The sequence below is a fragment of the Notamacropus eugenii genome, chromosome 1 (genome assembly GCF_028372415.1).
Source record: "Notamacropus eugenii isolate mMacEug1 chromosome 1, mMacEug1.pri_v2, whole genome shotgun sequence".
NCBI lineage: Eukaryota > Metazoa > Chordata > Mammalia > Diprotodontia > Macropodidae > Notamacropus > Notamacropus eugenii.
In genome coordinates this window covers 229,003,990-229,016,501 of record NC_092872.1, presented here as the reverse complement: position 1 = coordinate 229,016,501, position 12,512 = coordinate 229,003,990, and the positions used below count along the sequence as shown (strand labels likewise).

Sequence of the window (12,512 nt, the reverse complement as noted above, 5' to 3'; positions counted from 1 at the left end):
CTCACTCAACTTTCAAAACCCAGATGTTGGTGCATCTCTCTCTGGTAAAGATGTATATGTTGCTTATGGTCAGACAGTTGGAAGCCCTGTTTGTTGATATCTCTGTTTGTAATTTCTGCATGTAAGTTCTGTTCTCTATAATTCTCTGAAGTTCAGGATGCTGACTTTTTCCCCTGAACTAAGTGAATAATGTATGTGCTTGATTAAAGTAAGATTGTTTATCCCTCTTAAAGTTACTTCCCTTTTAGAAAAGCAGATCTAAGAACCTGTGCAGCAGGCCCTCCTGTGTATGCTGGGGTGCTCGCTGTTACAGATGCTCAGTTCTCTTATTGGTCAATCAGTTCCAAGGTAATTAATTGGCTCCTGTTTTCTGTTTCAGGTTCTAATGCTTATTGATGCCAGCTTTGGGTTTGAAATGGAAACATTTGAATTTCTAAACATCTGCCAAGTACATGGTTTCCCTAAAATCATGGGTATCCTCACACACCTTGACACATTTAAGAATAACAAACAGCTAAAGAAGACCAAGAAGAGATTAAAACACAGGTTTTGGACAGAAGTCTATCCGGTAAGTATCAAAGTTAAAATTTGGTACCGATATTACATGTCTCTTTAAGTCCCTAGACCCTTGTTCTTTCTAACTTCTCTAGGCTTTAGGATTCTTCCTTGTAAAATGAGGGAACTGTACTAGGTGACTTCTGAAATCTTAGCATCGTGCTTGGCACAAAGAATGCTTATTGACTGACTATTTTGAATCTAAATCTGTTTTCTTGTTATCCTTTTGAAGGAAAGCAGGCTGTAGTGCTGGATGGGACCTTTGAAATCATTTAGTCCATCCTCATTTTACAGATGAGGAAGCCAAGGCATAAGGAGTTACTGCCTCCTATATTCTCATTTTAGCAATCTGGAAAAGAGTTAAGTACCATCTTGCCTTTGGTTTTTACCTCTGTAGGGTGCCAAGCTCTTCTACCTCTCTGGGATGGTCCATGGTGAATATCAAAATCAGGAAATTCACAATCTTGGACGTTTTATCACAGTTATGAAGTTTCGACCTCTCACATGGCAAACCTCTCATCCTTATATCCTAGCAGACAGGTAAAGGTATTTTTCATTTAATTTATTTTGTTTGCTAAACAGTATATTTTAAAGAGAGATTGGTTAGAACTATGATAATACTAATAGCTAGCTAGTGTTTATATGCAGAGTTCTTTAAGGTTTTAAAAGTACTTTCCATGTATTAGCTCATCTGATCTTTCCAACAACCAGTACTGTTATTTCCGTTTTGTAAATGAGAAAACTGAGACTTAGAAAGGTTCAGTGACTTACCTAGGGTCACATAGCTAGAATGTGTCTGAGGCTGGATTTGAATTCAGATTTTCCTTACTAGCAAGTCTCAGCCCTTTGTCCACTGTGCCACCTAGCTGTCCAGATGTTCTGTGCACACTGATCTATGAGGAAGAAATGGAACTGTGGAATCATAACTAACAGGAGTTCATTTTCATTTCTTCTATTGCTTTTAAAAAGCATTTTGCCCTCAGTTTCTAGTAGGTAGAGAAGGAGACTGGTGAAAAGTGGTGTCTTGCATTAACCCCTTAGAACCATGAGTCTTGAAAGCAGAGAGCACCACAGAATTTGGAGTCAGATGGGACCTTTGAGAATGTCTAATCTCCCCTCTTCTTTCTACAGAGAAGGACATTGTGGACTGTAGAGAGATTGATTAGCCCAAGGTAGTAAATAGGAGAACTAGGTTTCAGGTCTTGTGATGCCCAAATTCTGTGCTCTTCCTGTAACACCACTGCACTCATAAGAAGCATCCTAATATTACTTTTTTCCCCTCCCAGGATGGAAGATTTGACTAATCCGGAAGATATTCGAATGAACATTAAGTGTGACAGAAAGGTGTCTATCTATGGTTATTTAAGAGGAGCGCACATGAAAAATAAAAGTCAAATTCATGTGCCAGGTACCCTGTCTTGCTCTATTTTATTATTACTTTGAGAACACTTTGGGGCAAAGTAATTTCTTAGGAAAACCGAAGACAGTGATAAATATCCTAAAACATAATAGGTGCTTAAAAACATTTGTTGAATTAGAATAGTCTTTGATATTTTAAGAAAAACATTAATTCAGTGAAGTTTTCTTCTGTGCTTAATGACAGGGGGACCTTTTACCTAGAAAAGTACAATATCTAGTATAAAGGAGATTTTTTTCTGGTGGTATTTATTATAATTCTTTATCAGCTTGTTTTTTTTTAATTGCTTAGGTTTTGAGTATATGTAATAGTTTCCCAGTAGATTATCTTTTATGTAGATGCTGATGTCTTTCCTCTTGCTTTGTGTCCTAGGTGTAGGAGATTTTAACGTGAGTGACGTCAGTTTTTTGCCAGACCCTTGTGCTCTTCCAGACCACCAAAAAAAGCGAGGTTTAAATGAGAAAGAGAAGTTGGTTTATGCACCTCTATCTGGAGTTGGCGGTGTGTTGTATGATAAGGATGCGGTTTATGTTGATCTTGGGGGCAGCCATGCTTTTCAGGATGAAGAGGTAAGGGAGGATTTTTTTGCTTTGAGTTTTTCCTCATTCTTTCAGATGCCATTTTAAAGCAAATAAAACAAATTTAAACTAATAAAGTTTTTTTTAAAGGAATTTCATTTTAATCTTTTTTTGTCAACAGTCTAAAGATGGAATTCTTTTTGGCTATTGATCCTCCTTTGTTAAACTTTCTTTATAGTTTTATATAGTATAGTATTGGGGGGTGGAAATAAAAGTTCTTTTTTTACTGCCCTTCCTTTTTTTATCCTAGCTGAGGATTGGAGATTGGGGGGAGGAGGTGAATTAGGTTATATATTATTCATTGGACTCGTAGAAGCTTCTTGTGATTCAGTCATTTCTCATGTAATTTAAAAAGTTCTTGTAAACCAATAAATTTTTCTTTGTGGTCACATGGACTTTTTTTTATAACAGTAGTCTTTTTTCTCTTGGTTTTATTGACAGGAGGAGTTGAGGCCAACTCATGAGCTGGTCCAGAGCCTCATTTCCACCCATTCTACCATTGATGCCAAAATGGCTTCAAGTAAAGTGTCACTTTTCTCAGATTCCAAACCCTTAGGGTTAGAGGAAGTAGAAAACCAAGGGTAAGCTTTCCTTCTGTTTCTTCAGGAGATGTATTCTTCTTGTGGCCAAAATAACTGTAAAAGGTCTGATTGATTGAGTTGTTGCATAATCCCATAAACTTTCTCAAACGTTTAATTGGTAGTGTAGCAATACTTCCTGTGTGTGAATTTCAACATAGAGAGTCAGTGTGGATTCACGATCTTTGGTTCAGGTCCTGTCTTTGATATATACTCAGTGTATGGCACTCTGCAGGTGACTTAATAATGGCTTAGGGGGCTGGGCTGCTCTAGACAGGGGTTCTGAATGAGAGCTATAAACTTGTTTTTTTGTTCTTAATGTTTTTGTAAGCTGTATTTCACTATAATTAATTTAGTTTGTAATCCTATATATTATATTTTGTGCGTTAAATGTTATTCTGAGGAGTCCATATGCTTTGCCAGTTTCTCAAAGAGATCCATGGCACAGAAAACATTTAGAACTCTTGCTCTGATATTCCCACTTTTAGAGAAAGTGCCAGTTGACATTGGTAGAGTAAGTTTCTTTATTCAGTAGGTCCCTCTATGAATGAAGTCCCAGGTCCAGGCCCAACTTCCTATCCCATGTCTGTGTCCTATGAATTTCAGCTATTGTGTATCTTGTGAGAATCCATGTTAATGAGGGGTTCAGAGTTTATTATGTTTGTGGAAGTTACTAGCTAAGTACAAGCTTATTGGTCTTGAACCTATCATAAATCATTTTTATGTAAAAAATGATGCATAATGTACTCTCGTTTGCGTATGTTCATGGAAAGTGTTAACAGATCCTGTCTAAGTAGTTCTGTGCAAATAAGTTGCTGTATACTTGCTTGGGAATACAGGTTTCTGATGCCAAAAGAGGAGAGACAGATAGACCCTGAAACTGGTCGAGTTCGCAGGAAAGCAGTCTTTGGGGGAGAGGAAAATGATGATGAAGATAGTGATGGTGATGATGGTGATGATGGTGATGATGATGATGATGATGATGATGGTGATGATGATGATGATGGTGAAGATGAAGAAATGCCTGAGGAGGAAACAGGGGGAAATGATTCTAGTGATGATGAAGCAAATGAGGAAGAATCTGATAATGAATTTCCCAGTAAAGAACAGGCCATTCGGAGAATCAAACGTCCTAAGCTAGAGGAGATGGAAGAAGATGTCCAGATGGATATCCCTGCATTTGCTGATAGTGATGATGACCTTGAGAGGAGCTCAGAGGAGGAAGGGGAATCTCTTGAAGCTGATGAAAGCAGTCAAGAAGGGGAATCATCTGAAGAAGTGGAGAGTGATGAGGAAACATCAGTGTCAAAGGCTGTGAGAGAAACTGCCAATAAAGTTATTCCAGGAAAGTCCCAAAGTAACCAGAATCTTGAAAAGGCTTTAGTGATGAAAGCAGCCCTCACCACTACAGACTCTGGTCATTGTACAGCCGAAGAGGCATTTGCATCAGATGCAGAATCTGACGAAGAGTCTTCTCTTGATTCACTGGAGGAAGGTTCAAGAATAGAACAGGGCGCTAAGAAAAGGCTTCCGAAGCTCCAGCATCATACAGGCGAGCACATTCACCAGGACGAGTCCAGGCACTTAAAATACGAGAGTATCGAGGTAGAAGATTTGTTGAAAGAAGAGGAGGAGTATAATGAGGAGACTGACTTTTCCACAGAAACTACAGGTATGTTTGAGAAGTTTCTGGCACTGAGCTTCCTTGTCTCATGGCTTTTGCTGGCCTTGTTAAGGATGAAAAGGTGATGCTCAGACAAGCTTGGAGACCCAAAGGCTGAGAGACATTGATAGTCGTTGTTTGTGCTTCTAGGTGCTCTCAAGTGGAAGGAAGATCTTTCCAGAAAGGCTGCTGAGGCTTTTTTGAGGCAACAACAGGCAACTCCTAACCTTCGAAAGCTTATCTATGGGACAGGTATGTCAAACAAACAAACAACTGTGGTCTATAGCCAGCAGTCTGTTAGCTTAATAGCATGTTGGCTTCCCAAAGTGGTGATGAGAAAGGAGGCTGGAGTTTTGTTTTGGGGAGAGGTAGTTCATAATCACAGGTACTGACTAGTGGGTAAATTAGTGACTTGTCATCTTTTTTCAAGTGTTTCATATTTGATAAATGGGTTAAAAATGACTGCTACTTTTTGTTTTCATAACACCTGTATTTCAGAATAGCCATTTTTCCTGCCATGTACATTGGGAACAGAATAGAAAAGAAAAGGAGGAGAAGTTTCTTTTTAAAAAAGAATTTTATAATCAACTCATAAGATTACTATTTTAGTGATGTAAGAGCATTTTTCCAGATGATAGTTTTGAAACAGAGAAAATGAATGACTGGCTTGTATCTTAGGGCTGTCAATGTACAGGCAAAATTAGAACTTGGAACTTCTGGTTTTTCACTTTTGTCTTGTCTCTGGTAAGTTGAAGGTGGTGACAATAGAGTTGTAGTGCTCTTTCACACCTTTGCCCATTGGTGTTTCATTTAGTGGCTGAGGATAATGATGATGAAGAAGGTGATGAGAATGAAGAGCTGGGAGGCTTGTTCCGTGTCAGCCGGCCAGACAAAGAGTCCAAGCGAAAGGCTGACTCTTTGGATTGTTCCAAGTTTCCTGTGGAATCACCACAAGATTGGGATTTAGAGGAGGTAAGGCATGTGGGAATGCAGACAGACCTCTGTGCTTTGTTCTTTCAGAGACCTGGCTCTTCCTAGAAATTGATTGATTTATGTTCTACTTCGTTGAGCATGGATCCTTCATGTCTGTGGAGGGTTCAGTGAATGTTGAGTATAATATTGTTACAGGTTGAAACATTGTGTCTGTGGACATATCACTCATCCTTACAGGGGAGAAGTTTTGTTCACTTTTTGGGGGGTGCCAGGAATTCTCTTTAGGATCACTGATAATGATTCCTAACGTTTTTGGCAATATACAAGGATCAGCCTAACTGATTTAGGGAGGCTCATCCCCAGTTTGGCATTGAAGTGATGAATTACTTAAGGCAACTCTCAAAAACCATCTGCCAAGCTTTAAGGGATTATGGTCTGTGTTAGTGGAAGCCATAGCCATGTGAAAAGTATACATTTGACACCATTTCATTTTCCCATTTTTCAGTTATACATGGAGATCCATAGAATATTAGATCTAGAAGGGAGCTTAGCAACCAGATAATCTATCTGCCTCATTTTATAGCTACGGAATCTGAGGACAAAAGAATTTAAGTGATTCTTAATATCCAGCAGTGTAAAAAACTACCTATGAAATTGAGAAGGGTGTGCTAGACAATCTCTAAGGGCCAGCTTTAAAATTCTGTGATTCTGTAATTTCTTGAGTTTCTCTAGATAGATGACTATCCCTCTCTGGGTTTAATTTGAGTATCTCTGTTTTGTTCTGAATGGAAATTGTCTGTGTGGTAAATATCTATGTTTCTACATTTAAGTTTTTTGTCCATGTACCTTGTTTTTGACCATGAACTTTAAAAAAAAAAAAAAGATCTGTCTGATATGTACTACAAAACAGGAATAGTGGCTAGTGGCAGTGTGGCTCTTGATATCTACAGTTCATATAAACTGACAGGGTTTCTACAAGAGGAAAATCAACAGTATGCCCCCGTGTAGTTAGATTTGTCTGTTATCTTTGGTTGATTGTATGTGTATATAAAGATGGTGGGCCCTTCCTAGATGAAAACGTGAGGATACTGGACAAAATGTGTTAGTGGTGTTCCCTATGCTGGCTGTTTTGATACATAGTTCTAGTAAGAAAATAAGAGATTAAAATACTTAGTTTCTGTTGTAGATAAAGTAATTGCAAGTAGTAATGAAAGCTGTTGACTGCAGGTCAACAGTTTGAAGCTTCTTATAAAAGTGTCAGAAGAGTTACTTTCTCTAATTTGAAAAGAGCCTATGTAAATTTTCTCTCCTACACCCATATAGCCTCTCATTGTTGGGAACAACAGCTTAGGCTCTGGTTAGTGCTGTTGTTTTCCCTGTTTTTAATCTTTAATTATTATTTTTTATTTTAAGCTTAGGTAGAGTTAGGTAGAGTGTAATAATTATGGTTAGCACCTGGACTTGGTGGCATTGGGATCTCCTCCATCAGGGGGAGCTTAACCAGGAGTTCAGACAGACCCAAAGAATTTAACAGACTTTGATGGCTTGAACATGGGAATATGACCAGCATTTGGTTGTTTTGGAGAGCTAGGGAGAGAAGTGTGAAGTTTGGTCCAGAACTTGGAGGTGAAAGAATCCATGGGAGAAAGGATCAATGAGATGTAGATTCCAAACAGTCAGTGATTCTCTCCAGGAGTGGGCAGGAAAGGCAAACAGCAGAGGGTCGAGCTGGTTATTATTGGAGTTGTGTTATAGAGCAAGATATTAGGGTGCCCAGTAGGGCTGTTAAGGAGCAGCCCAGTTTGTGGGGAACTGACCTGGAAGGGAAGGGATGAAATCACAGGCTAATTAAAGGAGAACCTAATTACTTGGGTTTGAGGTAGGGTCTCAGTCAACTGAAAAAGAAAAAAAAACGAGCTGGTTTCTGAGGTACGGCTAGACATAAAGGTAACAGTTACAGGACTATTTTGTTTAGAATAAGAGTTTGTATTCATGACTTAAAATTTTTTTCTTGATAATTCTGTTTGAAAATGATTGATTTGCTTAGTAATTTTGTGGTTTTGATTTTTGTTTTTAACGTATTTAAAAACATTCTGAGGAAAGAGCCATATTCTTCATCATATTATTCTGGGGGTGGAGTGGGACTGGAACACACAGAAAAAGTTAAGAGCCCCTGTTTTAGAGGGATGCTGGGCAGGCTGTGAAAAATGTCTGCAGAAATTATCTTTTGATGAAATTAAATGAAAATAGGAAAAATGCGTGTGGGGAGGAAGTACCAAAATTTATTATCAAGCTCTTAATGATTGAGATTAGAAATGGAGCAAGGACACTTTTTGTGTTGTCCGTTTGACTGTAATCTTGGACAAGTTGTGCAACTGGTAGCATTATCATACTCTGATGCCAGCTTGAGTAAGTTACTTAACATCTCTCTGCCTCAGTTTTCTCTGTTCAGCAAGCTAGCCTTCTCCCTCCTCACTTCCTAGGGTCATTGGCTCCATACTGAGCTCCATGCTTGAAGCCAGCATCAAAAGGAAGCCTAGCTGTTAGGACAAAAGAGAGTAGATATCAGATTGCTTGGGAAAGTAAGAGCCAGAGGCAGATGTAAACCATATTGCTGTTTGGTAGCTAGGAAATATATGTGAACTATTTGGTACCTGTGATCTAAATACTGATTTTTTTTTCATGTGAGGTGATGAACAATATTCGAGATTGCTTTGTGACTGGAAAATGGGAAGCAGATAAAGATGCTCAGAAACTTTTGGACAATGATGGTAAGTAAGCAGCCAAATATTTAGCAAATATCCCCTTCTGTTTGGTGCATTGACATCTAGAAAATGCCTTCATGGCCGTTATCTCAGTTGAAAATTCAGTGACTGAAAAACTGCTTCTCTATTGTATTTTAAATCAGTTGATAGTCTGAAGTTACTTATCTATGCCTCTGATGAGCTCTGACCCCAGTGACCAGGAGTAATCTGGCTCTTTCATTCATCAGTCATTCTAGCATCTGTTGAGCACCTATTCAATGCCAGGTACTGGGCTAAGCCCCGAAAATACAGAGATAAGAAGGGAACATTCCCTGCTTTCATGAAGCTTATATTCTAATTTAGTAGGAGAGAACATGTATGCATAGACTCCATATTTAAACAGTCAAATACAGGATAATCTTGGAAGGGAAAACTTTGGCATTAGAGTTCTTAACTTGGTGCCTGTGAACTTAAAATTTTTTATAACTATTTCAGTTTTGTACACCTATGCATTTTGTACATTTAAAAGTATTATTTGCGAAAGATTTCCATAAACTAAAGAAGTCCCTGACATAAAAACATTAAGAACCTTTGCACTAGCAGCTGGGGGTGTAGGAAAGGCTACTTTCAGAGGGTAGCACTTAAGCAAGTTTTGAAAGAAGTTCAAGATTCCAAGAGGCAGAGGAGAGGAGGTCTCCAGGCCTGGGGGACAGCAGAGTATGGAGGAAACTAAGATGGAATTATAAATAACATGAAATAATGCCAAGCAAAGAAATTTATATTTGATCCTGAGGGTAATTGAGTTGTTCTAGTTAGGAGGTAGTATGTGTGTGACATGGGCCAGCCTGCACTTTAGGAACATCCCTTTGTTGGCTCTGTGGAGAATGGATTGGAATGAGGAGAGACTTGAGGCAGAGAGACCAATGAAGAGGCTATTGCAGTGGTCCAGGTGAGGGAATAAGGACCTGAAACAGAGTGGTGGCCCTTTAGTTAACTAGTCCAGCTCTGTACTGTTTACCACCCTTGAATCCCCTGTATTCTTGTTCTTCCACCATTTATGCCCTGCCAACCTTCAGCCTTGGATTACCACCTGTCATCTGCCTTCTCTGTCCTTGCCATGATGACTCTGTTGTGTCTGGTCTTTTAAAAATTCATGATCTTGTAAGGTCAGTGGGCTCTTACTGTGCGTGCTGCAGTCATTTGATTCTTCCCTGGTTAACATAATCCCTTCAGTAGCTATCCAAACCTTTCTCCTCATCCCCCTCACCCCACCCTAATCCTACTTTTCCTGCACAGACAACTTCTCTTAATTTGCTGGGAAAATCGATGCCATTCATGAGCTTTCTTTTTGTACAGTTTACCTCAAAACCCTTCTGTCTCCATCCTTTCCTCTTTTGCTCCTGTATCTGGGGAAGACCTCTTCCCCAGTTGACTTGTGCTTCAGCTAGTGTAGTAAAAAAAAGAATTCTGATAGGATGAGCACCTCTATACACACAGTAAAACAGAAAAAAAGAATAATGTGCTTTTCTTTTAAGTATACGTTAAGTTGAGCATTTAACTTTCAAAGCTGCCCTCTCTGTAGCCTTTTGTTCTTTGCATTTTAAAAGAATACCTTGGTGACCTTTTTCTCCTTTTTTTGGAGGGGCAGCTGTCCTACACTCATCTCCTACCCATTGTGGGTTGGGGGGAGGGGAAGGACTATTTTAAGAAATAGGCAAAGTCAGACAAAATACCTCTCCATTCCCTTCTGTCATGTTTTTTCCCCTCTGTCTCTCTCTCACACATATATATATACGTGTATATATATATATATATATATATATATATATATATACACAACTTTACCTTTATTATCTCCCTGTCTTCTGGCTTCTTTCCCACCCTTAAACCTTGCAGCTTCTCAGTTTGTCCTAGAAACATCTTCTCTTTCATTACCAAAAGTCCTGAAAAATGTCATATACAACCAGGGGTCAAAGACAGGTGGTCCACTGCTCCCAGGTACAGTCCCCAAACCAAATTAAAGTGCGATTGGGAAATATTTAACAGAATAAATAAAACTACAATAAAACATGGATGGGTAACCTTACTTGTTAAAACTAAACAAGTTTGTGGCCTGCAAGGAGCCTTAGGTATGGTTAAGTGGCTCCCATTTCTGCTTGAGTTTGACACCTGATATATATGCAGTGCTTCCCTTCCCCTTCCTCTCCACCCATTCACCTCTTAGCCTTTTAGAATCTGGCTTCTGATGACCTCTTCACCTGACTGGGAACACTGTCTCAAAGGTTGCTAGTCATATCTTGCTGCCAAGCTGACAGCATTTTTTCAGGCCTTCTCCTTTACCTCTTGCCAGCTCTCAACTCTGTTGACTCTTAGTACAAGGGTTCGTAATGTGGAGTCAGCGTCTGAACATTTAAAAAAGTTTTTTTGATAATCTATTTCAGTATAACTGAGTTTTCTTTCTAATCCCCTGTGCTTTAATTTATGCATTAAAAAACATTATTCAGAAGAGGTCCATAGGCTTCACGAGACTCTAGAAGGGACCATGACACACAAAAAAGAGATCTCTGCCATAGTTGGCATAGTTCTTCCTCCTCCATCCCCACCCCTGCAGTGTGCTGTGAATTGCCTTCTCTGTGTGCAGATTTTATTCCTCCTGTCATTGACTGTAAACTCTTTGAGGATAAGGACTGCTGTATTTTTTCTTCCTTGTTCATGGTAGGTGCTTAACAGATGGTAACTTGCATTTGTTTTTAAATTATCTCTCCTGGATCTGTTTTCCAGGTCAATTGTTTTTCCAATGAGATATTTCGTATTGTCTTCTATTTTTTCATTCTTTTGGTTTGGTTTTGTAATTTTTTGATTTCTCATAGTCATTAGCTTACATTTGCTCCATTCTAATTTTTAAAGAACTATTTTCTTCAGTGAGCTTTTGAACCTCCTTTTCCATTTGGCTAATTCTGCTTTTTAAAGCATTCTTCTCATTGACTTTTTGAATCTATTTTCCCAGTTGAGTTAGCCTATTTTTAAAGGTGTTATTTTCTTCAGCATTTTTTCAGCAAGCCATTGACTTGCTTTCCGTGATTTTCTGCATCTCTCATTTCTCTTCCCAATTTTCCCTTTACCTCTGTCACTTGATTTTCAAAATCCTTTTGAGCTCTTCCATGGCCTGAGACCATTGCATATTTATTTTGGAGGTTTTGGATGCAGAAGCTTTGACTTTTATGTCTTCTTCTGATGGTATGCATTGTTCTTCCTCATCTGAAGGCATGGAAGAAAATACCTGTTCATCAAGAAAGTAACCTTCTATAGTCTTATTTTTTTCCCTCTTTTGGACATTTTCCCAGCCAGTTACTTGACTTTTGAGTCCTTTGTAAGAGTATACTTTAGGGACCTGAAAGTTCTCAGTTCCTCCAAGGTGGCACAGTCAAGGGAGAGGAGTTTACACCTCTCCTGGCCCTTAGTCTTTGAGCAGGATTCCCTCTCCAGAGCCTCCACCAGCTCCACTAGCCAGCACTCTTCCTCATCCCAGGGCCACCACTCAGGACTGAGACCCAGATCAGCCACTTGATTCCCCCAGGGTCTCTAGGCTGAGGGCTTCAAAAGTGGATGCTGCTGCTGCAGTGACTGCTGCCACCCTGGAGCTGGGACCAGAGCCAGACCGAGCTCCCTTCTCACCCATATGAAAGCTTTCTTACTGACCTTTGAAGCTGTCTTTGGCCTTTGTGGGATGAGAAATCTGGGAACCACTGCTGGTACCCATGATTCTGCACCCTGCAGCCTGCTACAGTCCTGTCCCTGCTGCTCTGCATGGCCAAAGCTGGGCTGTGCTCCGCTCCGAGCCTGGTGCGATAGACCTTTTCTGTTGGCCTTCCAGGCTGTCTTGGACAGGAAATCTCTTTTACCCTGTCCTTTTCTGGCTTCTGCTGCTCTAGAATTTGTTTAGAGTCATTTTTACAGGTATTTTATGGGGTATGGGGGTAAAGCTAGAGCAGGTCCATCCTTCTACTCCACCATTTTGATTGCACTCTGTGACTTGCATTTGTT

The 12,512-nt window shown here is 39.5% G+C and overlaps 1 protein-coding gene across 3 annotated transcripts in view; it reads left to right on the top strand.

Moving 5' to 3' along the window:
• The window catches only part of BMS1 (BMS1 ribosome biogenesis factor), a 38,094-nt gene that overhangs the window by 11,900 nt on the left and 13,682 nt on the right, over positions 1-12,512 (top strand). For all 3 annotated transcript variants that reach the window (XM_072628015.1, XM_072628016.1, XM_072628017.1), the window contains exons 5-13: positions 380-568; positions 953-1,095; positions 1,842-1,963; positions 2,345-2,541; positions 2,992-3,131; positions 3,968-4,800; positions 4,942-5,043; positions 5,606-5,763; positions 8,414-8,495. In XM_072628015.1, the coding sequence (XP_072484116.1) occupies positions 380-568; positions 953-1,095; positions 1,842-1,963; positions 2,345-2,541; positions 2,992-3,131; positions 3,968-4,800; positions 4,942-5,043; positions 5,606-5,763; positions 8,414-8,495 (1,966 nt within the window). The remainder of the gene's footprint in view (positions 1-379; positions 569-952; positions 1,096-1,841; positions 1,964-2,344; positions 2,542-2,991; positions 3,132-3,967; positions 4,801-4,941; positions 5,044-5,605; positions 5,764-8,413; positions 8,496-12,512) is intronic.